Source organism: Lichenostomus cassidix, chromosome 4 (assembly GCF_008360975.1).
Source record: "Lichenostomus cassidix isolate B80296 chromosome 4, HeHo_3.0, whole genome shotgun sequence".
In the NCBI taxonomy this organism is placed as follows: domain Eukaryota; kingdom Metazoa; phylum Chordata; class Aves; order Passeriformes; family Meliphagidae; genus Lichenostomus; species Lichenostomus cassidix.
Window position 1 is genome coordinate 47,641,830 of NC_139484.1, and position 27,025 is coordinate 47,668,854.

The 27,025-nt window shown below is 35.3% G+C and overlaps 1 protein-coding gene across 6 annotated transcripts in view; it reads left to right on the plus strand.

Moving 5' to 3' along the window:
* The window catches only part of ATP8A1 (ATPase phospholipid transporting 8A1), a 103,510-nt gene that overhangs the window by 20,472 nt on the left and 56,013 nt on the right, over positions 1 to 27,025 (plus strand). For 2 of the 6 annotated variants that reach the window (XM_085059059.1, XM_085059058.1), the window contains exons 8-19: positions 1,192 to 1,261; positions 1,878 to 2,005; positions 6,470 to 6,581; positions 7,393 to 7,558; positions 9,778 to 9,905; positions 11,923 to 12,000; positions 14,439 to 14,527; positions 14,983 to 15,027; positions 17,625 to 17,697; positions 20,232 to 20,337; positions 21,540 to 21,622; positions 21,807 to 21,856. In XM_085059059.1, coding sequence (XP_084915185.1) covers positions 1,192 to 1,261; positions 1,878 to 2,005; positions 6,470 to 6,581; positions 7,393 to 7,558; positions 9,778 to 9,905; positions 11,923 to 12,000; positions 14,439 to 14,527; positions 14,983 to 15,027; positions 17,625 to 17,697; positions 20,232 to 20,337; positions 21,540 to 21,622; positions 21,807 to 21,856 — 1,128 coding nt within the window. Of the gene's footprint in view, positions 1 to 1,191; positions 1,262 to 1,877; positions 2,006 to 6,469; positions 6,582 to 7,392; positions 7,559 to 9,777; positions 9,906 to 11,922; positions 12,001 to 14,438; positions 14,528 to 14,982; positions 15,028 to 17,624; positions 17,699 to 20,229; positions 20,338 to 21,539; positions 21,623 to 21,806; positions 21,857 to 27,025 lie in introns of all 6 variants that reach the window. The other 4 variants (XM_085059062.1, XM_085059063.1, XM_085059061.1 and 1 more) reach the window with 2 other exon arrangements.

Consider the following 27,025-nt stretch of genomic DNA (forward strand, 5'->3'; position numbering starts at 1 on the left):
TTAGACATGTCAGCTTTCTGCTATTGTCTGCACTCTTACCACACTTTGTTTTTCCCTAACCAATCAATGGGCCTGCCTTGATCTAACTAATTTACTTTGGAGGTCACTGTAATCTGCTACAGTTACTGCAATTAAGCATGTCTCACTTAAAGTGTCTTTGCTGCCTTAGTTTGTTCTAAAAGCGCTTTACAAAAAATACTGTTTGTTTTTTATTGTTAACTAATAAAAGTGTTAGAATTGTGAAAATGTCTCACACAGGTGGTTATATCCAGTCTAAATAAAAGTTATTTATATTTTTAGAAAAGTTTGCCAAGAACAAAACAGTAGCCTGAAAGCACCTTATGATAATGATTTGTCACATTTTATTGCTTGTACTGTACAAAATTGTTTTAGAGTAACATGCTTAACATTATCCTGCAAATAGTCTAAAATTAAGTCACGTGTTAGTAGCCACTGTTGCATTAATAAAGAAAATTTTAAAAACACTAGATTCCTGAATTTCATACTAGAAGGAAGGGAAACACTAGACGCTTTAAAGTGGTGTAGAGAGTAAACCTTTTAAGTTTTAAGAGGTTTTTATGACTTCCTTGATCCTTTCCAGAATCAAAACTTCTTTCTGTCTTGGATTTCAGTAGTAGGTGTTCTGTCCTCATGCCCAGAAAATGGGAGCTGACTTGAGTAATTTAGAAATTTCTCAGTATGTGCCAAATAGATGAAGCATTCAAGTAGTAATATTCTGTGTGAACTTAAAACTTTTAATTTATAAAAAAGTTTTTGAAATGGCAGAAGGAGAATATATTTCAAAAACTGTATTACGTTATCCATAATTTAAACTTCCTTTATAAGAAAACCCTTGGCAGGGAAACTTTTGTGTTGAACTCCTGCTGCCTGCTGTAGTAGGCACTACAAATGCACAATGCTGTGCCCATATCATAATCTCATGTATAAAGATAGAAAACTTCTGCTGTGTACAGCACTTTTATCACTGTTTCATTTAAGAAAATAGGTTTTGGCAAGCTTCTCTGAAAATGTAAAGTTGTGTTAGTTTTTATAGATGTGGCTGTAAATTATTCTAGTTCTGAAGAGCTGATAAGAAAAACCTGTTTGCATAATTAAATATTACAATATTGCAGCAAGTTTATGGATTTTGCCATTATAATTTTTAATTCAGGATTTTTTTTTTCTTAATAGTGAACCACAGGCCATGTGCTACATTGAAACATCTAACTTAGATGGTGAGACAAACTTAAAAATTCGACAGGTAGGAATTTCACTTTTGAGATTATTGCTAATGTTATTTTTGTCTATTATTGCTTATAAAAACATTATATTACATCCATGGATGTTTTAGAAGACTCTGAAATTTTAGTGGTTTGAATAAAAAGCTATGGGTTATTGGCATCCTAAAAGTGGAGGAAAGAGTGGTTACTCCTAATTCGTTCTTTGTGCTTTATTTTAGGGTTTTGCTTTGGGAAAGTAGGTAGAAACATAAGTAGTTTGGGTATTGGCTTTGTTTCTAGAGAGTAGATGATGAAGCAGAAGCCCTGCAGAAAGAAGCTGATGATGCCAGTATTGTCCTTGCAGGTATAGGGACAGGTGGGGAATAGCAGTTTTTTACTGAGTGTGCTGTTGCTGTGCAGGGACATTCTTGCTGAGCTCTCTGATGGATTGTGACCCTGTCTTGGTCATGGTGTTTTCAGATGCCAAGGTGACTTTTTCTCTGTAGCATCCAGCAGTGCGACAGTAAAGTGTAGCTGGCCCATTTTGCTCCTGTAGGGATGATTGTGTTCTGGTCTTGCACTATCAGTTTTATAATACATAGACTTGTTATTCTATAGTGTTTTTTAATGTCATGATAAATGAATTTTTTCTCACAGGGTTTGCCACTAACATCAGACATCAAGGACACAGAAAGCTTGATGCAACTTTCAGGCAGAATTGAATGTGAGAGCCCAAACCGACATCTCTATGACTTTGTTGGAAACATCAGACTGGATGGGCATGGGTATGTAAATACAAGCAAGAAGATATTGGGAGATTCAGTCTAACAGTAGCTAACTATGTGTTCTTAAACTACTGTAGTTAAAATATGTGAATATGAATAGTAAATCTTTTTTTATGTATTCCCTGCTAGAATTTACTCTTTTGAAAAACTAGAAGCATAAAACCTTACTTGTAATGTCTACAACTTGAATTGTTTTACTAGTTGTCCTTTAGAAAGCATCAGGTATTAGTAATGAAGAGAATGCTAATCAGATTCTGACAGTTCTGGAATATGTACCTAGTATTTCATTTCTTAAGTATTGCATCTGTTACAGAAGCTGAATAGAAATAGTTTCTTGTCTGTTTTTTTTTAACTGCTCCTTTCTTCTGTTTGTCTAAGTGTGGAGTGGAACAGAGTCCATTGCTATGTACCTCAAATTCTTCTAATTTTGTAGCTGAAAGACATTTATTTCCTTAGTTTACTGAAATTGTGCTCCTTTAAAAATACACCACATGCACTTACAATACTCATGCTTGTTCAACTGCTTAAAAAACTCTTCAAATATTTAAATGCTTACCAAATACTGATATTCAGAGTCCTCTGTGGGTTCACAGGGGATTTACTGCTAGATCCAGAATTGTTGAGTTGTCCATTCCCAAAGATTTTCAGTGTTTCTTATTTATTTGGTAGGCATTCATTTCTCCATATCCGGTATTGTTCATGTTTGTGGGTTTAGACTGATACATATAGTATTAACTAATGACTAAATCCTCTTTTTTTTTCCCTTAATATTCCATTTTTTATTTACTGATTTCTTACAGATGCATTCCAGGAGTTTTCAGTCACAAGAGTGTGGATGTATTATAATTCCACTGTGCTTGTCATTAAGAAGAGAAAAACATTTACCTGTAATTCTTCTCTGAAGGTAATAGTTATACCAGATCCACACGTTAGTTCTTTCTCCCTGACTAGAAGGAGAAACATGCTTTCCTTTCTAATCTAATAATTTAATTTTTAAAAATTGATTAAAAAAATAAATACTGAATATGCTGATGGCTATTATGCCTCAAAAATGTGTAGGAGCACGCCATCTGCTGGTCAAGCAGTTTTTCATTTGAGAAATTCTGTTATGGATTATTTTGCCCATAGTTCCTGTGCAGTAGGATAGTTCCAAAAGTGTGGTTCTAATATAATATTTACCTTCAGTGAAAAAGAATTGCAGGTAAGTAACTCTTTTTGTATCCTGGCCTTACTTCAAGGAAAGTATCAGGGATAAAAAAAAAATCAGGGATATGTTCTTTTTCTGCCCATGTTAAAGGGAGTGCAAATTTGTCTAATTGACATTTATTTGTCCAGAATTTTAAACCTTCCTACCAGATTATGCAGGTCCAGCAATTGTGATTTACACTTTAACTACTACCATCTTTACATATTTACAAAAGTAATGGAAGATACTGAAAATGTATCTCCCTCGTCTTTCATTTTAACGTAAGTCATTGGAGTGCCATAAATGTTGTATCTTGTTGACCTTTTCAGTCTTTGCTTTTTCCCTTCATGGGAGAGCAGCTCAAAAAAAAATTCCTTTTTTTCCTTTTGGTTACCCAGTATTCAAGGAGACAGAACACCACTACAGTTATTTTACCTTTTGAATAAATCTGTGAACTAAAAGAGGCAAGTTTTCTTGCTATCCTCAGCTTTTGAGTGAGCTGACCCTTACTGTGAAAGTGTGCAATTCTTTATTATGCTCATGAGTATACAGAAGCATGTCAATTTAGTTTTAGTCCATGAAGACAATTAGCTAGAGAAAGGAGAAAAGTTCTTTAGCATGGTGTATATGAAACAATGACTAGACAATGGCTCGGAGAATGGTGAGGGCATTGTGCAAAACAAGGTCAGATTCTGGTTATGCAGACCTACAGTAAATGTTTTCCTGAAGACATTCTTAAAATTTTGGATAAGAGTGAAGTATACTTGTTAACAAAAACATTTTGGTGGGTAAGTTTTCTTTATTTTTTTATATTACTAGCTCTTCATATACCCTTGAGAGCTGTGTCAGGAAAGTATTCAAAAAGCATCTTTCCCCACTGAGGACATCCCTTACTAAAATAACAACCCAAGTCTGTTGGTGAGAGTCAGTAGTTACATAAAATACAAGAGAAATCACATGAGCTGGATCAGTTTTGAGAAGGCTGAGGCTGGGAAATAAGACACTTGAGATCTCTGTCAAGTCATTGCAAAATCACCCACCTCATTGGAGAGTGGAGTGTGATCACAATGTTGAGTATTAGTCACATGACACCTGGCAAATCTGGGCTCTCCACGTCCTTGGGTGCTTTGCTGTCTGTTCTCATCTTAGTCTCTGTACCAGTTCTATTGGAAACAACTCCCACTGCCTAGAATCCTGTTCTCTTCTGATTGTCTTCCTAGTAAAAGACTCTTCAGAATAAAGTCCTGTCCGAGTTGAATAATGGTATCCATTTGAGAGCCACTGTCCTGGTGGGAAAGAAATACAGTGGATTCTGCAACAGAAATGACTCTACTACATATTTTTCACAGGTTTTAGAAAGGGTAAACAAAGAGAAAGATCAGGAAGTGGTAGACAGAGTCTTGGAACTTACGTGATGCTTGAAGGAGTAAAAGAATTAAGAGCTGAAGGTTTTGACTTCTGCTTTCCTCTCATTTAACAGCAAAATGAACAAGAAGTCTTTTGGCATTCCAGAGAAGGTCCACAGTTCAAAAAGTTTTCAATTTACCTATGGGGAACTTGTATATAGCCTAGAAAGTTTTTTCTTTCATCTTCTGGGACATTTATGTTAGTTAGTATTTGCAGACTGAAAATATCTATTTATTCTTAGAATGATAGGGAATCCGTTCCTTAACTGAAGTGTCTGTGTTGTGTTGATGAATGGTTCTAAACTTTTAGAGTGGTTCTGATCAAGGAGTGCAAATAAATAAAAAGTGCAGAAGCAGTCTTTGATGGCAACAGGAGTCTGTGGCTTAATGATTTTTGAGTAATTCAAACCCCAGAAGTTCCTTTCATACTTGAAAGGACATTTAGTCTCCTGGTTTTGTCATGATATGAACACATTTCAAATACAAGAGCAACACAGTTCAAATTTAGAAAGCAAGTATCAGTAAATACGTTTTGTATTTCCATTTTCTCTTCTCATACCTTCCTTTGATGCAGTGCCTGCACCTGGGAATTGTTTTCCATGGTAATATCATTCAGCATTTCAGTTGCTGAGACATACTTAGTTGCTGGGTAGAATTGCTTAAGCAGTTTGTATGCTCTGTGCTAGTTTCCTAGAAAGTAAGTGGACCAAGTCGTAATGGGGTGGTGTTTGTTAGTAGTTTGATTTTAATAGAAAAGCACTCAAATACTTTCTCAGAATAATTTTTTTTAATTTCTGCAAGAACTGATTAAAAAAAAAATGTTTGCCACTGTTAATTTTAAGAGGAATAATTCTATTTGCAGTATTTGAATCTTAAAAATTTGTATGAAAGGAGGGAAGGGGACATTATGATCCAAAGGAATTTACCTGAATCTCGCTCACTGAGACTGACTGTACTTGAGCTACCCAAAATGTTACTAAATAATGGCTAAATAACTAAACATGGCTTTTTCAGATGCTTTATATTTTATATGTCGGAGATACAGTTGCTATCCTTTATCAGTTAATTTGTGATCTTAATAATGTGTTATTTTCAAACAAAACAATTTCAAAGAATTCCAAAAACTAGAGCACTTTTGACAAGTCTGAAATGCTAGCTGATATTTATAGAAAGAAAAATACCAAAACAAGGTGTTTGTCTGAGGAAAAGAGTAATAATTACCAAATATTTTTGTATTTTAAGAAAAACTTGACCTACATTATATGTTATAAAGTCAGCTGTCTGAATTTAAGACCGTTAAACGTTTCCAATGTCTTTTAAGGGTATGTTGCTCCTTTACTACACACAGTTCTAAAAGAACAACAGAGAAAAAATATACTTCATTTCGCAGTTTAAAGAAGGCACATGAAATATTATTGTGATTGTTAAATAACTGTGTTCATAAGGATATTTATTTCTCTAGAAGAGTGGACTAAGTTGAGAGTTTAGAAAATTATTTCTTTTGAAAATCAATTTTGTAAGACACCTTTTAGGAAAAAAACTTGGTAATCACAAATCACAGGAAAATAAGACATTTTTAGTTCCAGTGTGCTTGGTTAGTAATACTATATTGAAATTAGTAGTCCATAATAAGAATTAAGTGATAAGTAATGTTTTTGGAAACTTAGGGATTTTGGCCTGTTTTTTAACTGTTAAGTTTTCTCTGTCAAGTTTTCTCTGTCAAAACTCCCATGAAGTTAACTTTGAAAATTAAGTTCTTAACATATTAACAATATTCATGTAAATTTTGAGAAATTAGTTTTAACAACTGATTACATTCATTCATTGACATTGATTGGTTTAGTTTTAAAATGTGAAACTTCTTTCTTCTAGTACTGTTCCATTGGGATCTGATCAGATTCTTCTACGAGGAGCTCAGTTGAGAAATACTCAGTGGGTTCACGGGATAGTTGTCTATACTGGACATGACACAAAACTTATGCAGGTTTGTCACTTAGATTTTGTCTGTCTATTACCTTAATTTACCATTCCATGGTGCAGAAACATGGCTTGATTCAATATAGTAGTAAAATGACAATAATAGAGCATCTTTTATACAAATTAAAAGCAATAAAAATGAAGCCATTTCTTGTTATTTTTAGTCATTTAGTTCCAAAGTAGTTTTTCTCCTAGTAAGCATATTCCTTGATTCTATTTTGTAACTTGTGCTCTGAAAACTATTTTATTAGCAAGTTCAGGCATCACAGTTTGTCTGTCTTTTTTTCTTGACTGCTCCTAAAATTGTCCTCATATGGAGCTTTCTTTCTAGTACAAAGGCCAGAAAACCTTTGTTTTCTTGTCAGAAAACAAAATGAGGACGGAAGAAACTGAAATTACTGTGCTTAATATGTTTTAAAATATTGAAATTGAGATGCACCTGTTGAGAAAAAAAGAATTCTTTTAGATTGGTCATATCATATTTAGTGCTTTTCTAATTTGTAAAATAGTTACTTTAAAAAGTATGTTTGTATTAGCAGCGGTCTTCTAATGCACTGACGAGGTGTATGCACATTCATTTTTAATGTTTACTGTTAACTATTGGTGTTACAAGTCTTCTGTGTGATCATTTAAACTTCTTGTGTCACAATTCTGAAGCTGTAATTCAGACATTTATAAGCTGACAGGTATTTTTTAAAGCAAAACAGGACATTTATGATGATAATGTATTTGGGAGAATATTTAGAAAAGGATACAGCAGCATGTAATTTACCTCATCTAATATTTAATAGCCACTGTAAGTTTTTTGTCTTTTGCAGAATTCAACAAGTCCACCTCTTAAAATGTCTAATGTGGAACGAATTACGAATATTCAGATTTTGATTTTGTTCTGCATCCTTATTGCCATGTCCTTGATCTGCTCCATTGGTTCAGCTATATGGAACAAAAGGCACACTGGAAGAGACTGGTATCTTGATCTAAATTGTAAGATTTAAAATATTATATTAATATTTTAGTATTTAGTTGCCTTTCATATTTGGAAGCGGGGATGATTACCTTCCTTTGCACAGTGAATTTGTTGTCAATCTCTCCTCTTTGGTTGTTAACTAGAGTCATTAGGTTAGGTAAATCACAGAAGGTATAAAATTTGCCTTACTTTGCCATCTGAGCTCTTGCTAAATTCAGGAAGGGCGTGATGATTTGTTTGCCTCTACTTCTTTCAGGAACTACATCTCTGCAGCTCAGCAAGGTCCCTATCAGCATTCCACTGGCATAAACAGTCAGCTTCCTACACATCAGACTAAAGCCACTCTGAACTGTTACCAATAGGTTACATTTAAAGTTGCAGTGACTTTCATGAATTTTTAAACATGCTTGTCTTAGGAAGAGATGCTGTAGCTTTGTAATTTTTACTGTGTAGGGATTTAACTAACTAATATCAGAACCTAATAATAGACTTCTCCTAAAGAAGCTAAAAGAGGCATGAGAGGTCTCATCTAACGTTATCCTGGGCAGCTGTACTTGAGGTGGATGCAAGGCAGTGTGATGTTTTATAGGCCTTCACTGCAGTATGCAACATATTGACATAGTCTGACCCTCTGTGAGGGAACAAGATTTAAAAGAAGTTTTCATGAATATTCTTTGTGGTCACTTATTCATGTTTTCAGAATTTCTTATGGTGATTCTAGAGCCTTCTTTACTTGGGCAGAACCAGAACTAGAGTTTCTGTTCCTGAAACAAAGCTCCTGGGTTAAAAGGTTCTGAATGTATTCAGCAAAGTGAGATGTTAGGGGTTTGGTAAGTTTTAAAAGAAAAATCTTGGAATTCTGATTTCAAGGCACTCCTAAAGTTTCTGTGTCTTCATTTGTGAGGAACCTTGCTTCCCTTCTTTTTGATGCTGAGCAAGAAACTTTTTTAATTAGGAAATTTTAACTTTCATGTTTTCCTAGTGAGGTAAGAAAAAGAGAAATAGTTCATAGGATATTGGCAATTTTCAGTAATATCAAAGAATGGCATTAGATGTGCTTCATATATGCTTTTTTTTTTTCTTTTCTGGAAAATATAAAAGTTTTAAGAATATAGTGACAGTTATATGGTTAGCACAGTAGTGAAGCAGTTCATAAATAATTGTTATTCCTGAAAAAAGAAACATGAAATAATGGCCATTTGATTTTTTGGTGTGTATGTTCTCAACTGATTATTCATCTCAGTTTATTTTCTGATACATGCCCCATGATTAAATGAAATCGTGTTGGGTTTTGTAAGGTATGTCCTTAGAGGCTGTGTTCAGCATATAGTTGTTCTGATACCAGATGCTTTTAATATGTAAGAAGCATTTTATTCCCCTTTCCCCACAGTTATTTAATTTTTAGCTCCCTGGTCTTTTAGACTAGTACTTCATTTGATGCTGGAATTTATATTTATGAAAGTGTCCAAAACCTTCTTTCCTGGATCTTAGAGTAACAACCAAATCCACATTGCATAGACAGTGGAAAACTATCTGAGGCTGTTTTTTCTTTGAGATACCTTGAATACAGATAGGCAGGCCCCATCTTTGACCTTTTTGCTGTGCTGGAGAGCACACCTACCCATTTGCATCCTCTCTGAGCTGCTACTGCTAGAGTTATCTTTAAAAGGAAAACTTAAAACTGTAAAGGAAAAGTAGTGTAAACTAGTTTTATATGTTAATATTCACATTTCCAGTTGTTTTAGAACTTTCATTAAACTCTCTAATTTCATCTCTTCCTTTCGTGGGGTGTGAATTCACCTTTTTCATAGTATTTTGCTTTGTTGAGGGAGAGTATATGATTGTATGAAGGTGGATGGAGAAAAATTCATTCCACTACATATTTCCCCCTTTCAAAATACAAAACTATCAAATTTTGAGTTTAGAACGTGGTTGCTCATATAGATATTCCCAGATTTTGATCTTAAAATGTAGCAAAACAGGGAATGGCTGGTAAGTTTGTTCTTCAGAAACTGGAGATGATTGCAAAGGTCTCTGAATTTGAACTCCTCTATTATAACAGAGATTCCTAACTCTGATCATGGTCATATCTATAGGCAAGTGATGCTGTAATTAATTCCAAAGTTTCTTCTTAGAGCATTTAAAAAATCAGCTGTCAATGCAATGTTCTGAATGCACTATGTATATATACTTCTAAGTACAGTCTCAAATATTTGATTACTTTGTTTTTTGGCAGATGGTGGAGCAAGCAACTTTGGATTGAATTTCTTGACTTTTATCATTCTCTTCAATAATCTTATTCCAATCAGCTTGTTGGTTACACTTGAAGTTGTTAAATTTATCCAGGCATACTTCATAAATTGGGTAAATATTATTTTTATAATATGCACTAATTTCTAAAATCAAGTGGTTTACAAATAAGTGAAGTGGCAGGTTGCTTGTCTATATATGCATTTTTTCAGACTTTTTCTAAATGTACACACTTAAGTATGCTGTTTATTTATTATTAGTGGAATCTGAGGAAGTGATAATAAATTATTTTATTTAGTGCTCTTATATCTGCACCAGATGGATTTTGGAGTGTGTTTGTTATGATCCATGAATTACAGGGAAGCAAAATCTCTACGGATTGTGGACAGAAACTTCAGATTCAAATATTCATGAAAATGGGATTAAAATGAGGTTGAATATTGATATCAAAAACTGGTATATTTTATTTAACAGTAAATGAGAGAGAAAGAAGGAAATAGCAAAAGAGGTTGGGGGAAGGGACAGGATGAGTGAGAGAGACAGATTAAGTAGAAATAGGTCACCCTTCCATGGGTCCCAAGGATGTATCATCAGTACTCTCCATCTGGTCTTCTTGGTGGTGAAGGTCCCCTGCCAAAAGGCATAGAATTCAATGGATTAATCCATGTTTGGGCCAGGTGGGAATGCCCAGGTGCCTCTCCTCGAGAGGGCAAGTTTGACACTGTCCCTTGGATCAGTCTGGATCAGTCACATCATTGTGCATCACATTCCTGAGGTGCAAAGCCTCAGGAATGAGTCTGGGGAGCGCTTTGGGGGTCTTTGATGGATTGTGACACCCCTCAGCTGCTCCTCACATGAATGTCCTGTGGATGTGGCCTTCATGGGGTGAGGGGGGTTGTTTCACAACTGAGCCAAACTGTGTAATGGAGGATGGGTGTTCACTGCCTCTGACCAGATTGCACCACACACCCAAGACCCTCCTCCTCCTCCCCCGTTAGTTGGGAGGGGGAAGTCTGTAGGAACCTGGCAGCAGGAGATAGGCTTGAGGGCCACAGCTTCCCCCAGACTGAAGCCAGCAAGGGATGATTTTCAGGACAGCTGCTGGGCTCAGCCCTCCCATGGATGCTCTCCCAGCCTTTTCAGTTTCTTCCCAGACCTGAGATGGTTGAACAAAAGTGTCACTTTATCTTACCTCAAGTTCTCTTAGGTGGCTTAACTCGCAGTCTAAGGTTTCAGCCAGGGATCCCATTCAAGGTGGGCTTTGGTGGTGCAGCTTTTCCAGTCAATGTTTAAGCCATGAACTGTAACATTTCACTCTCTGACAGTGGTTTTGTGCTTTTTACCTTCTCGTTACTGATGTTTAGGTATCAGTTTCATTCAGAATCATTAGAAGAAAGTGTTTTGCAGTGCTGGGGAGTTTTGCCCAGTTTCATACTTTCTTTCCAGACGTAGCCCGTGTTTTGGGGGTTTTTGGCATTTTGCTTATTGTTTTGTTTCCAAGCACAACCATAGTTTAGTGGAGTGGAGTTTATTGCACAAAGGCAGTGTCTGTTAGTATTATCACTTACAAAATGTATAAAGATCATTTTGGCATGCTCTCATTTTTTTTTCTTAATGAAGTCGTGAGGAAAACAAAGGGTTTACTCTGTTTGGTATGGGAGTGAGCTGTTTTGCTTAATGCCATGTAAGCGTGCCTTCCATTTTTCCCTTTTTGTCCAAATGTAAATTTATCATAGTATTCTGTATACTTTAATCTGATTCCTTGATCAAATGTGTGAAATAGATTTGTATTTATGAGATATGTCATGCAGCTATAGATAAGAATGCATGTGAAGTAGCAGGTGAAGCATATGCTTTATTTTAAAAGTTAAATACTTCTGTGAGCAATCAGATGGTTTCAATTCAGTAATTTTTTTTTTGTGCTGTAAAGCAAACTGTTAACAAATTGGAGAACACAATTAAATTCTTCCTTTATTCGCTGTATTTTAAAGTAAATATTCAACAAAGACCCAAAGATCTATTCATGTTAGCTCTTTTCTTCTACACTTAATTTTTCTATTTATGTGCAAGATTTTTTGTAAGAAGTTACAGAAGACTGATTTTTTAATATATGCACTTTTTTTGTCTGTAGGACATAGACATGCACTATGAACCTACAGACACTGCTGCAATGGCTCGTACTTCCAATCTCAATGAAGAACTTGGACAGGTAGAAAAAAAATTACTGGTTCTAACTCTGTGTATTGAAATTATTCATGTGAGGATTTATTTTAAAAAATATATTCTTGTCTTAGTTTTACTTATTTCTATTCTCTTCATTTGGTAAATATTTTTAAAAAAACTTTACAATATGAGCAAATTAAAACAAGTATTAAATGAACAATCTCTGTATCAATGTGCATGTGATAATCACAGAAGATTGAAGTGTATCAATAAAGTTACAAAATTAAAGGAATTTTGAGCATTAAGGCTGTCTGTGGCACAAAATTTAGTTGCAGTATATACGCTTACAATAATGTGTGTCTTTAGTATGTCATTTTTTTCCACATGCTCTGCATTCCTCAGAACAGACAGTGAGTATCTTAGGGATGAATCACAGTTTTATACGTCATCTTTTTTTGCCACTGAAGACTGGAAGCTGTGAGTGGAATGGGGGCTCATGGCTGAATTAAACCCTGGAAGTTTGGGCTTCATTCTTCTTTTTGTTTTGGAATTCTCTCTTAATACTGTAAAATCAGTTCAACTTTTCACAAGAGATCACTTGGTGTATATTGTTCATATTATGGAAGTATGACTTAGTACAGTGTGTCTGGGGCACAGAGGGTGCTTCTAGAAGCACTATCTATTATATTTGCTCTTTCAGTCAATTATATTTGCAGTCTTGCTTTCAAAACATGCTAAGCTTTCTGATGCACTGGTCATGGGAAACTCCCGCGGTGGAAAATAATTTACATGCTCATTTAATTGAATTGTATTATGAACACAAGTATGCATGTTCTTGCATTTCCTAACCTAGAAGTTTTCATAACTAATTCTTTATTGCATGGGAATGTAAAAGTTGTCTCTAGCTGTCCAAAACCAATAAATAATAACTTGGTTTTAGCCATATAGCAAAGCAGTCCTAGGGACTAATACTGAAGAGATGTGCCTTTTGGAAAAACTGGTTGAAGATTAAACATGTTCTATGACTGGTCTACATAGAAGAGGACAGGGCCTTGGCCTGCTAGGTTTAACATGTATGTGCAAAAAATTTTGTTCTTTTCCTGGCCTTAAAGGGGAGTACAAGCTCCTCTAGTGAGGAAGAGTCTTTGTTGAATCTTAGCTTTCCTTCTGTTTCATTTTACACTATCTGTTTTTTCTATCTCTGCAGCTAGTTTGTTTTGCACATTCCCAGACACATTCTTTTCTTTTGACTTCAGTAGTTTTTGTCTTCATTTCTTAGGTTTCTCATCAAATTCTCCTTCACCACCAAGAGCCAGTCAGACTTCTTGGGATCTCCACTTTCAATTTTTTAACAGAGTCTTAGTTTGAGCAGATTTTTGTAGATAGACCAAAGGACTCTACTAAAAAGAGCAGGTTTCATCTTTGAAGTACATGAGGTTTCCACAAAATGAAGAGAAGACTTCCCCCACGAGATCTTCAGGTTTTAAGAAAGGCAAAACTTTGGTGCTGGGGAAGAAGGTTGAATTTTCTTAGCTGCAATACCCACTTTCCCATTATGCCCACATACACACAAAACAAAAAAAGGCAATTTGCAGCATAACGCTGACACAAAAAAATGATTAGAAAATTTATTTTAACTGCTGATTTGGCTAAGGCACAATTCCTCAGAAACATTTCTAGTAATACATAGCTTTATTAGTCCTAGATATAATGGTATAATGTAGTTAATTCCTAATTAAGAATCCTTGGATTTTTTTTTTAATTAGAAATAAATTTTAATGAATTGAAATTTACCTGTGACTCATAGAACTTTTGGTTCATCACAGACGACTTCATTTCTTCATATATTAAACTTTTTTTCTTAAGATTAGGTTTAAACTGAATTTAAGAATATCACAGGTTCATGTACTTCAGCTTTGAATTTTAAAATGCTTTACCTAGTAGTTTCTGGAGCAGGCATTTATAATGCTAGGGACATGGGACATCTGGAGTAGGTAGAAAGGGATGTATTTCTCCTTTTCCTGTAATCTGGTGTTTCTGAACTGTTGCTTTTTTACTAACGTTTCAGCTTTAAAAGGATATTTCTATGATGTCAAAAAGAAGAGTTTAGAAATGCATATAGACACTTTTCTTACAACATCGCTTTCTGTCAGAAGTTTAATGTTTTACTGGCAAAGTCATTGGTCTCCACTAGTTTCTTGCACTTCAGCAGTGTGTAGAGTGGGGAATAGTTAAGTGTACTGCCATGCACTGAAGCAAGCTTAAGTGTCCTGACATCTCAGTTGATTGATTTATTTGGAAATGGGTATGAAGGCTGTGCATCTGCCATGTTTATGTATTGGTTTTGTTGTTGGCTTTTTTTCCATAATCTGTAAAAATTGCAGAGCAGGTAAAAATATTTTGTGTGTTGATAGTCGTGAATTGTACTAGATATGTCATGAACTGCTGAATGTTAATGTATAATGGATTTTATCATTCATTTAGGTCAAATACATATTTTCTGACAAAACGGGTACCCTGACATGCAACATCATGCAGTTTAAGAAGTGTACCGTAGCAGGAGTTGCTTATGGGTAGGTATTTTTATATACTTTCCTTCATCTGTGTGCCTCTGCCATATGGTTCTGTCCATATGTACTCATGGATTAATACTACAGTTAAACTTACACCTGACCATATCTACAACTAGCAGTCAGCTTATTGTGACCATGAAATTTTACTCACAAGAGACAGCATCACTTCTGTCACAACATCTCTTCTTGGACAGAAACAAAAATAAAGTTGAGATACTGCAGGCTTTCTGCTGTAAGGCAAATTCAATATGCATGCTTTTGCCATAGTTTACTCTCTTTAATGTTGTTACAAATAGTCTTCTTTCATTGCAATCTAGGAAATCTAGCAAAACAGTTGAAAAACTTTTTAATAACTTCGTTTTATTAACTACTTTTTCTTATACATGATCCAATTTTTTAGCATTTGTGATTCTTTCTCTTCTCCCTGTTCTGTTTTTCCCTTGCTTCTTGTGCAGCCATTGCCCTGAGCCTGAGGATTATAGTGTTGCTTCAGATGATTGGTAAGCTCTAAAAATAATTCAGTTTCTGCTGTTTCTTGAAGATTCAGCTTTAGAAACAGTGAGCAATATGTTTAGAAACAGAGTTAAATGTGAGGTAGTTTACTACTCATTTCAGCACTGAATTCATACTGACTGACAGTCTTACCCAGATTTATGCCACCCCACTTCTACAGCATTAGGTTGTATACTCTGAAATAGAATCTCTAATAGAGTCCCTGTAATATAGTACTGAGGGTCCTGTACAACTCAAAATTACATATTGGAGAGAAAGTTTTGTCATTTATTACATACTTGGTATTACAATAACTTTAATCACACTTTTCTATCATAGTAATATGCTAGTAATAATCACTAATATGCTTAGAAAGACAATCATATTTGAGAGTGAAAAATATGCAATGTTATTGCTACAATTGTACTTCCTACAGATAGTTTTAGAATATTAGCACTACATAGTTCTTAACTGGAATTGAGATTAATGTGAGTCCCAAGTGTATTTGGGTGCTATAATGTCCTAACAGGAACCTCAAGAAAGATAAAGTCCTGGCTTCCTTTCTGCTGCCATCTGCATGATGCCTTGTACTTCATCATACTTTCTTAAACTAAATATTTCCAATACCATTTGAAGTAAGCTCAGATACATCAGAGAAAAAAATGTCATTTACAATCTTTGAATTATCACTGTTTTATTTGTTGAAAGTGAACAAGGGAATGTCACACGAAGCTGGAATGTGTTGTCATCTTTTGTTGAAAGCATTTGAAGGGAAAAAAATCTTTTCTAAATTACAATTAATAAACCTTTGTTTAGATTAAAAAACCCTCCCACAACACATAAAATGTAGTACACATGCACATCCCAAAAATCTTACCTGCGCTAATATCGTCATTTGATGTAGAAGGAAAATGTTGCTTAAAGATGTATGCAGTTAAGTATGCATACAAGTGGTTTCATTAAAATAATGCAATGCTTACATTAAATTAAGCATGCTTGCTTATAAGCTATTTTTGACAAAGGACTGGTTTTGACTAATACACATAAAAATCTCTGTGAGCACATCTGAAATGGATAAACTGGTATCTGAACAGTAGTTCAAAAAGAAACAACCAAAATCAGTTCTTCCCTTTTATAGGCAATGAACATATTAGAAATACTTGTAAAATAAGATCCTTAAGAATTTTTTTGGTGTGTAAATCTATTGCAATTAATAAAACCTGTTTGTGACAGTAACATTTGTAGCTCTAAAATTACTTATATACTAAATCCTTTATCTTTTAAATCTTCTTTTTCTTTTCTTTCTTTTTTTCTGTTTTTTTTCTGTGTGTATGTGTGTTAGAAACAATTGTTTTCCACTTTGTTACAGCACGAACAAATATTTTTTCTTATTTTAGCACTGAGAATCTGGAAAATTTCCATCAGAAATCTTTAAGCAAGCAAAGCTTAAGGCTTAGGCTCTAAACAAATACAATGTGTCTGAAGACGTTAACACTTGGCATTTCAAGATCTGTTTGCCTTGCATTTAGAAAAGAAGTCTTGGTAAAGGAAAATGGTTCCAATTTCCCTCTTTAGTTAGAAAAACTAGTCCTTGCATGGCGGTATAAAGGCTGTATACATATATTCCTCCTTGGTAGTTAGTGCAGGACTAAAACAGCTCACTTTTGGTTTTCATAGAGAATCTTTAGACTGCCTTTGATGTATATGGCTTATCCTTCAACTTAAATAACCAAATGTGTTTATTCTTTTGTAAGATTGTGTGATTCAAAGCAAGACCCAAAGTAAATGAAAAAAAACCCCTTCAACTGGATTCACTTTCCAGCACCATTTCATTTCACTCAAATTCAAGCTCAACTAGATCATCTTATTTCTCAGCTGTAATATTAAGGCTCTAGTCAGCTGCAGTAACAAATCTTCTTAGAAGTATCTGCATTTTTGAGCTGTCTCAGTCAGCCAGAATATTTGTGCTATTTGGGAGATGTTAGTGTATGATTTTATTTCTCCAGAACCACCTCCTCCTTGCATCTCCTAAGTCCATACTTCACCATTGTTGTTGTGGCTTTATCTATCAATTTAATATGTTCATTTTTGATCATCAGTAATAGAAGGCAAACCCTCTACATGCAGACCTCTCTGATGTCTGAACTCATTTGTTACCTCTTTCAGATATCAGACTTCCTTTTCTGTATACATTTAAAACCCTATTCCAAAACTGCTAATTTCTTGATGAAATGTCATTTCTTAGGGCATATAATTTTCTGAGTCCCTTCTATAATCTCATTCTAGAGATCAGAAGACAAGAAGCCACAGTCTTACACTGTGGATACATTTCTACTTCATCCTTCATTACCTGAAAGAATGAAGGATTCATTAGTCCCTCATCAGAGGGACTTTGCTGGATTTAACTGCATTTATATAGGCCAAGGTTTCTTTAAATTAAATAAACTTCGGAAATGTGAAATGAGTACCTTTTCAATTCTTTTTCTCACAGTACGTGATTGCAGACTTTACTGTAGCAGCTATAGTCCAAACCTTGGTTTTAGATCATTTGTATATAAATTTTTTAAATGATGCTAAGAATAATCTCTTTTTTACTCATTTCTAGGCAGGGTCCACAAAATGGAGAAGATATAACATTCAGTGACGTATCATTACTGGAGAATCTTCAAAACAACCATGTAAGTTACACAGAAAGCATTGCAATTGTTTTGTGAGATGAAACCATTGCTTTCAGTAAGTCAAAAGATTGTGTCCTTTTGTGTTAGTTTGAAAACAAACCAGTGGGATATTGTAAGTCAGGATTATAATTTTAATGGGAAAATTAAAAATAAGTGCAGTAATACAAGGAAAAAAACAAAACACTGACAGAGTCAGATACAACCTGACACCCTGTTGGGGTGGTAGCAGCAGTCCAAGTGAAGTAGCTCAGTTGAAGCAGCAATCCTGTGGAAGGTCTGGTCTCCACCTGCAGGTCCAGTGGTAGCTCTTGTCCTCTGGGAATCCAGTAGACAGGAGCAACCTTCTGCAGTTCAAAGCCAGGTTATATCCAGGTGGGAATGCTTGGCTCCTCCCTCTTGGGTGGAGCATCTCACAATAGGATGAGGTAATTCCATGAGTCATGCAGTGAGTTCTTGATAGCTCATTAACAGTTATCAGGGGTGTCATAGCAGGAGATAACAGCTAATGCCCAACAGCTGGTGGTAATAGAATACTAAATACATCTATATTGTAACCTAGGACACCTTTGAAAGAAGATAAATAAATTGTGTATTTGTACCAAATCAGCATGACCTCATGAATACTTTTATAGTTGTGGCTGATATGAATACTTTTATAATTGTGGCTGATATATGTTAATTAGATCCGACCCTTTTTTTCTCCCTCCCGTTTTTGTTTGGATGCTTTGGTTCAAATGTTAGGAGTTTAAAGTAGTCTTGTGTCCTTCAGTGTGTGAGTGTTTTACCAGTAGTCCTGCTCTTCTATTCATATGATGTCATGATATCCATTAATGCTTTCAGGGTGAACCAAGTTAATTTACATTCTGACATTACTAACCTGGGCTTGGACAGGAGTCAGGAGCTGAGCATATGCATTGGGTTTGTGGGCATGCTTCCATGAGGTTACATCTTCAGTTCAGATGATGAAATAAAAGAGGCATTTTGGAAGCTGGCATTTGCCCCAAAGAGTCAGTACATTTCTCAGGAAGTTAAAAAGTTACTATGTGATCTGATTAAGAAAGAGTACCATCATTACCATTTTCTGGTTTTTGTTTGTACAAGAGATGTTTTTACCTAGTCATAACCAAGAGCAGCTACTTTAAACAGTGTAACTGTCTTCTCTTTTTGAATAGTGTAAGTAAATTGCCCTTTTTTCTTAAATTTTGTCGTCCCAGGAAGTTAGTTCCAGTTCAACTGACAGACAGGGAAGCACCTTTCTCTTACAAATGGAATGGTCTTTAATGGTAGAGAGAGAGCAATTCTGAAGTGTATCTAAAGCAGAGGGGGCTCTTATATTTACCTGCACAGGCCATTAATATTTACAGTGCCAGTAACAGAGGGTAGCATAGTTTGCAAGAGGCATCAGCTATTACTGCTGTTCTCAAAGTGTCCTTGGTGTTCAAGTGTTGAATCTTCAGATTTTTCTGGTAGATCCACAGTATTAAATATATGTAATATGAGCATGCAAACTGTAAAAATGCATTTGAATGCATCTTAAAAATTCAGGTAAACATTCAAGAGAGGTTTCCCCACTGTATTTTAAATGTGTTCTGAAGGGCTTTGGAAAAGAAATTTTAATTCAACCTTCAGAATACATCTTAGAGGATCTGGGGGCCCTAAGTGGAGGAGAACAGCAACCTGCTTCCATAAGTGCACTACAGAATTAAAGTAGGTTTTCAGAGGTTATTGTATTTTATAGAGTAATTGTAATGTTATTCTTAGTCTGCTACAAATCTGAAATACTATAAATATGCTCCAAGAAACCCTAAATTGAGGTGGCAGCTGCTTTAAGCTCACTTAATGAGCTGGGAATGCTGGGGTTTCTTTTAAACAACCATTCAGGAGTCAGTTCATTCATTCTGCAAATGCCACCTCTTCTAATAAGGTTCTTAGCTGTATCTGTCAAGTCAAATCAACTAGTTTGCTTATATGTTTATTTTCCCCTCTATTGGCGAAATAATTTTAATTTTTTTCAACTTTTTACACTTAGAAGTGCCTCCTATATTTGTCTAAATGTCTTCTTTAAAAGCAGTCTGATCTTGCAACATTTTCTATGCGATTTTTGTTTGCTACATCTTCCTAAAGGTTCTTAAAAAATGTTGTCATATGCAGTATTAGACAAAGGTAAAAAAGATTATTTTTTAGTAAAAAAGACAACATCCAAAGAGATTTCTGTGAATAAAGTAAAATTCTTTACATACATTGTTCAGACTTACCTTCCCTAAAAAATGCTTATTTGAACTCTTCTGTGTTTCTGGTTATCTAATTTTGAATGTTATGATAGCAAATGCCAGTAAATTCTCTTTATATAACAGTATGTAAGTACAACTGAAATAAGTTATTCTCCATGCTGAAATTAATGTACAGATAGTTTTTAAAGAGGAAGAATCTTTCATTCAACTTTTGTGGGCTATTATTTGTCTGTATCTATTTTTACATTTTGCTTGTTCATTGCTTTAACGATTAATCACACTCTGCCTCTTTTTATTCCTTAGCCAACTGCACCTATAATATGTGAGTTCTTGACAATGATGGCAGTGTGTCATACAGCCGTTCCAGAAAGAGAAGGTGATAAAATTATATATCAAGCAGCATCTCCAGGTGAGACTCAAATAATTTTGTGAACAAAAAGTATTCCTTCAACTCAACAAGCAAATTTTATTCAGTTTATAGTTTTTGACGTATCTTCCAAACTTAAAAAAAAAACCCAATCCCTCAGAAATATAATTAGTATCAGCAAAAATCTGTTTTGTCAAAAAAGGATTTATACTTTTCAAATTTTCTTTAGAAAATTAATTTGAATGTCCCATGGATTACATAAGGGCAAAGAATCAGTAACCATACAGCACTGCTAAGGTGTTTTCAGATTGCTGTGGAATTCTAAAGGAACTGCTCAGAAGTGAATAAATATCAAATCAGGAAACAAATTGATGTCCTTGCTTGTGAACCTATTCTATATTTGGTAACCATGATACTGATTTAGAACAGAGACTGTGTAATCGAAGCAGAAATGTTTTTAATAGGTTAGAAGTTGTAATAAATTCTATTAGAGATTGAGAAAAGACTATAATGTAAAAGGTCTGTTTCAAGCCTCTTGTTCATAGACAGTTTTTGAACTCAAGAAATGATGAAGTAAGGCTAAATTATTAAAATAAGCTCAGCTCTGCTGAGCTAATGTGTTACAAGTTATGATGGGAGAAATTACTTAAAGTGCAGAGGTTCTTCCCTGGCTGCCATAGCTTCTTGGTGCCTGTCTCTCTCTAAATCTTGTCCTTCAACAGCTGAAAGACAAGGGCAGAGGTAAGGCCATAAATAAAGCTAACTAGGCCACGGCAATGTTTTATTGGGCATTGCAAGCAAATTCCATTCTGACATCCTGAGCCACTTGGAGAGAACTGATGACTATTGGACATGTGGTTGCTGGTTTCCTGAATATAGACATTAAAGTTATCTATTTACAGGAATGACTTACCACTCTTCTTTTTCAAACCAGAACTTAAACAAAAAGCAATGTCCAGTGCCTACTGAGTAAGCTACTAGCCTAGGTACTGTGAAGAGCTTGCTCTCATTACTGAGCTGAGGCAAGTTCCTTTCAGGGCTTGTTTTCTCTGAAAGTAAAGTCATTTTGTCGGTTTTCACAGGAGAAACAAAGAGTTCTTTCCAGCAGCATATCTAGTCTTAAAATTTATAAAGGAAAAGGGAAGTCACAAGTAGAAAAGCTTGGACTGTGTTGATTAAATCATGGGGTAAACTAACAGTTTTCTGGTTTTACCTTTGTAAAATAACTATTTAATTGGCTGCAGATGAAGGCGCATTGGTCAGAGCAGCTAGGAATCTTCGTTTTGTATTCACTGGAAGGACACCTGACTCAGTAATCATTGAGTCTGTAAGTACATTGGAGTAACATTATTATTTACTCTATTTGCTTCTGCTTTAGTTTAAATAATCTGAATAACTGCATCATGATACTGTCATTTGCATTGACTTGTTGTTTGGTTGGTTTTAGTTCTTTTGCATATGTTGTTTTTATTAATTCTCAGCCTTTCTTAATTCTTTTTATTATTATTTAGTTGGGACAGGAAGAGAGATATGAACTGCTAAATGTCCTGGAATTTACAAGGTAAATGTGTACTTGATGTCTTTTTGTGAAAATACTTAGGAACTTCTCTCATGGATAAAAATTTTTGTACTTTTTATATTTTTACAGGCAAAGTATGCAGGTTGTGTAGCTTTTATCTGTAATGTGTAAACACAAAATAGACAAAACAGTGCACATGACTAAGATTGCACGTCCTGGTTTGTTCTAAAATATTTTCAGAGGCTTTTCCTTTTTTCTGTTGTCTAAGTTGTGACTAATATTTTTCACTTTTGCTCAAAGATTGAAAAAACCTTGGATCTCAAACCTTTAAAAAATTCTGTGAAAAATAGTATAGGAAAATATTCAAACTTGTAAACGTATTTCTGAAAGCCCTAGCACCATATGATTTATTAAAAAGTAAGTGTATTTATCTTGACTGATTAAATTTTGCACGCTTGTATAATAATGGCTTATTTAAATACCTAGATTATCTTCTAAGCAGCACCACAACAGCATTGACCAATTAGGTTTCTTGGAATATGAGTTCATGTATCACATACTTAGTTTCCAGTAAAATTTTTGTGTTAAAGTTGTTTGAGTTATAAAGGTACCCATAGGAAATACGGATGCAGCTTCAGTTCTTATGTAAAGGTGTTTATATTGTATCTGTGTATGCTGTCTGTGTTCTAAATGTTTGTGCAGGATATTGCTTCCTTTGGCACAGGATAAGAAAGGGATTTGCATGTAGAGAAAACTCCTTTTTTTCTTAAAATGATTACTTGTAACTGTGCCTGTGAAAAGTGATTGTTGTTTTCTTTGGTGTCCTATTATATTTTCCTTGAGCTTATCTAAAGAAGCAAAAAACTCAAAAAAATTAATCCAATGCAATATTCGAAAGACAGACTGGAGATATGTATAAATTGGGTGAAATCAGAATAGTTGCCTATAGTTAAAGTAATAGCAATAATAATGTGAAACCTAATAAAAGATGCAACAGAAAGTAATTGTTATAGCTTTGAATGTCTCTTAATGTCTGTTTGCAATTGGTGTTGGCTTTTTATGTCATAGAGGACATATGTGAATTTTCTGAAATTCATGTCATGGTTTAATTTTTTTTGCAGGCATTTCTTGCATTTTGTTTTCTTGAAAGTTAGCATGTATGTAGTGCAAAGAGCATTGATATTAATTTCACTTCTGTGAAAGTCTGTACTGCATTTCTGGAGTAGCAGTGAAGGATTCCTGCTTTGTTTCTGGTTTCCATCTTCGTCTTGATTTTACAGAGTTTTTGTTTAAACTTTGGTGTCAGTCTAAAATGGTAATTTAAACAGTGATACTTTATGGAGGTGGGAGATTTGCTTTTAATCTTAACCCTTGGAGGATTAAGCTTTTTGGTGGATACTGATCACAGAACTTTATTAAGTATTCAGTTTTTATAGCTGTTTTTGTTCTTACTCTGCAATATTTAGCTTTGCTTGGAATTGACTTGTTGGAAGCACTAGAGGTCACCCGTGTTCCACAGCAAGAGAAATTTTGGCTCCAAAACAGCTCCATTTGTATGGGTAGGAGCATGTACCTTCAGAGAAGTAATCTGTTTCAAATAAACTGTTAAGAGTTTGCAGGTGTTACAAGTTTTTCAGAAAAAATGCAAATCATTTCCTTGCCACTTTCAGGTACAGGCTAGATTAAGACTCTTCTGCAAGTAGAGTGCAACGGTGTCAACATTTGATAGGACAGTTTTCCAAAGAAATGTGTTACGGAAGTAAAACTTGTAGGAATACTTGTTAGACTTGTCACTTCTGGTATTCTCTTTCTTCGGTGATTATACTTGTGTCTGTGAAAAGAGAAGTAGACTTACACAGCACAGTAATTATACTTTGTTCATAGCAAGGAAGTAGTTGTCAATCTAGCTAGCAGGTGAGCATACTGAAAGCATACTGAAAGTATTATACTGATAATGCTTAACCAGACAAATATTACTTCTAAAATGTGGTGCTAATCTCTGTGGAGCAAATAATGTCTTAATGATTTGTACTGAGTTTATGTTGCCTCCAGTAGGTAGTCTGTTCGGATGCCACAACTGCTGTGGTACCTTTAATTCTAGGAAGTGCAGAGTTGTTCAGATCTGCTGCTGTTCAGGGCTCCCTGTACTGTTAGAGAAGGAACTGCACAGTGTTGTGTCTGTTCTTGTATTCTGTCACCTGGTGCTGTAACAAATAGAAAAACTGCAGCTGTCTCCTGGCAGCCCAAACCAGCTCCTAGGGTATGTGTCTGCAGGGCAGGGTAAAGCAAGGCACTGTGTCAGAGATCCAGAAGCACAGACGTCTTATGTTTGGTTTCATCCCTGTGCCAAGTACATGCACTATCTTTTCGCCTGGGCCATTGGTGAAAGTGAATAAGATTCTGAGTGTGTGATTCCTTGTGTCATTAAGTGTAAGTGATGCCCACTATCAGGGCACAACTTGTGTGTTAGTCCTTGCATCAACATGTCATTACTAGCAATGCTGCTGAATGAGGTTTTGGTTTGTTTTCCTGGGATAATGAATTGCATTTTTAGCACCAGAATTACTTTCACTGGCAAGTATTGAGTACATATGTAGTAATAATATCTCAATATCTGGAATATGTACTATCTATTGATTTAATGACTGATTTTCATCTGTATCCCTGGGATATATCTCCCTAGCATAGCAAAAACCATCTGTGATAATTACAGTTTAAAGCTTCTTGTCTGAATTCCTATATTTTTGATTTAGAATGCCAATATATTTACCTGTAATTCATACCTTGGCTAGTCTCTCCTGTGTGATCAGTTTCATGAGTAATCCCTGTTGTTTTAGCTGTTGTACTGGGCAGACAGAAGGCATCCCTAAAGCATTTGAGGCCCTACCTCCTCTCTGTCATTCAGAGAGGTCCAGAATACACTGATCCCTGTTTTGTGACTGAAGACCTGATACTTCTAAAAGTAAAACAAGAATGAGTGGTTAACAGAGGAGGTACCAAAACCACTGTAGTGGTGTTTGTTTTCTGTGGTTATTTCATCTTAAATTAAGTCAGATTTTAGAGTAACTGGACCTATCGAGAGCTGCTTCTGAAAGTGGCAAATCTTATGACTGAGGGAAGTATTTCTGTCCCTTTAAGATGCTTCTGTCTACTTACAATCCCATGGTAACTCCATGGGAATTACCAGCTAGTCTGCCTCTTGGTCACAGCCCAAAGGGTTACCCAGCCAGCAGGTGTATAGAGATCGCAACAGTGGGTTTGCAGGATTCCATAGCACACAAGGACACTGAGGCTTTATTGTCTACTTTTTTTTTCTTATTACAGAGTACTACAAATTACTGTTAGTAAAAGAATGTATACAAAAACACCCTGAGAACAATTTGCATGGGGTGGCTCTTGGAGAGGCTATGTGCTGGGTACAAGTAAGTCAGTGCAGGACACCACCACATGCAGCAGTCAGTAGATGCTGCTAATTTCTATATTCCACTTGGGACAGCCAGGAGATGATGGTGTGTTCTTTTCTCTCAGACCAATTTATATTTTTCCAAATTTTTGCTGATTCCTAGTTTCTCATAGTATTTTCCCCCTTTTCCAGAAAAAAAAGTTGTAGCTACAGTTTCTTGTTTTGTGCACATTGATGGTATATCAGGATGCCTCCAATTTCTAGGCTGGCAGCCATTTTCTCTGTCATTATTTCAGCAAACATCTTCTGTTCAGTATTTTTCTCCTTCTGGCCAGGTCCTCTTTATGGCTGCTCCCATCAGTTCTGTGGCGAAGAAGCAGAACAAAACAGTGGTCTCGCACTGACAGTTATTTGTAGTAGTGCAATTTTGTGGTTTACTGTAGTTCACCAGGAAAGAAAATAAACTTGTCACTGCAATGAAGAGGCTTATAAAAAGTTAGAGGTCCTAGACAGTAACTCTTAGTCATTAGTTTTATTGCAGTTTTACTAAGAAAGTTATGTCAGTCAAGATTCAATATCTGTCTGTATAGCTAAACTTTCAGAATGCTACAGGAAAACATTGGTTATTTTTTGATACATGTTATGTAGAATAATATGCAGCTGTATGCAGGACTTCAAGGTTACAATCTTCTGGTATTGCAAGGCAAGTACAAAACTGCTGGGCTTTTACCTGTCAAGGGCACATATATCAATTCATTGTTTATACACAGCCTAAACTACTGTAATCCCTCCACAATTTCTGAACTTCAGGTAAGTGTAATGAGTTTAAGTAGCAGTAGGCTAGATAGTCTTGGCAGGAATTAATGTGGATCTGAGACTTGCTTTTATTTTAGGTAGCTTAACTCTAGTCTAGATGATCTTAATTTCTCCAGTGTTGTTTAAGTAGATCCCCAACTGAACACTGTCTATGGAATTCTGCTTATCTGAGATGTTTTGGATTAGAGGTGAAATGGAAAAGGAGTTGCAGTAGCTAATGCCTTTATATGCTCTTCTGTGCTATATTCACAGTAACAATGTTATTTAATATTGCTGTTCAAAAATTTTTACTTGAAGCAAAGAGCACACACAGGTGGAATTGGAAAATATTTTCCTGAACATACTATTCAGCCCGTTACTTCACCAGTAATTATAAAATTCTTTCCTTCACCTATGTCCACATTCCTTTTACAGGATGTTTTCCATGGCAGTCTGAACTTCAGGAACCATTCATACAATAATGCTCTTTGATGATGTATAAATGGGATCCAGTTCCAACAGGAACCAAAATTGTTAAAGGATCATTTATTTCCATCTTGGTTTTACTGTGAACTGCTGTATGAGAAATGTTTTGTTCTCTGAATAGGTTCTGTAGATTTATTTATAAAGTTGAAATTTGAAAGACTTACGATATAAATACACATCTTGACAGGACATGATCTTGCACCTAAAGAATGCTTGTTGGCAAACCCAAAGGGAAGAAGACAGAAAGCAGACCGTGACAGTCTTCTCCATGCGTTCCTCCAATTTCTACCTCTGTTATGAGGACAAAAAGAAAAAATACTTGGATTTTGTTGGCAGCTGAGGGCCAGAGAGTAGCTGAAATTAGTCCAGCCCCTTTCTAATTCTTAGCATACTGAAAACTTTGTGTGATAAATGAAATTCTGGATGACAGTAATAGGATTGCAACACAGTACAGTGTAGGAGAGACTCTGGCTGGCTGGGAAAGAAGAAAAAACTGAAACAGATACGCTGCCTCTTCATTATATTGG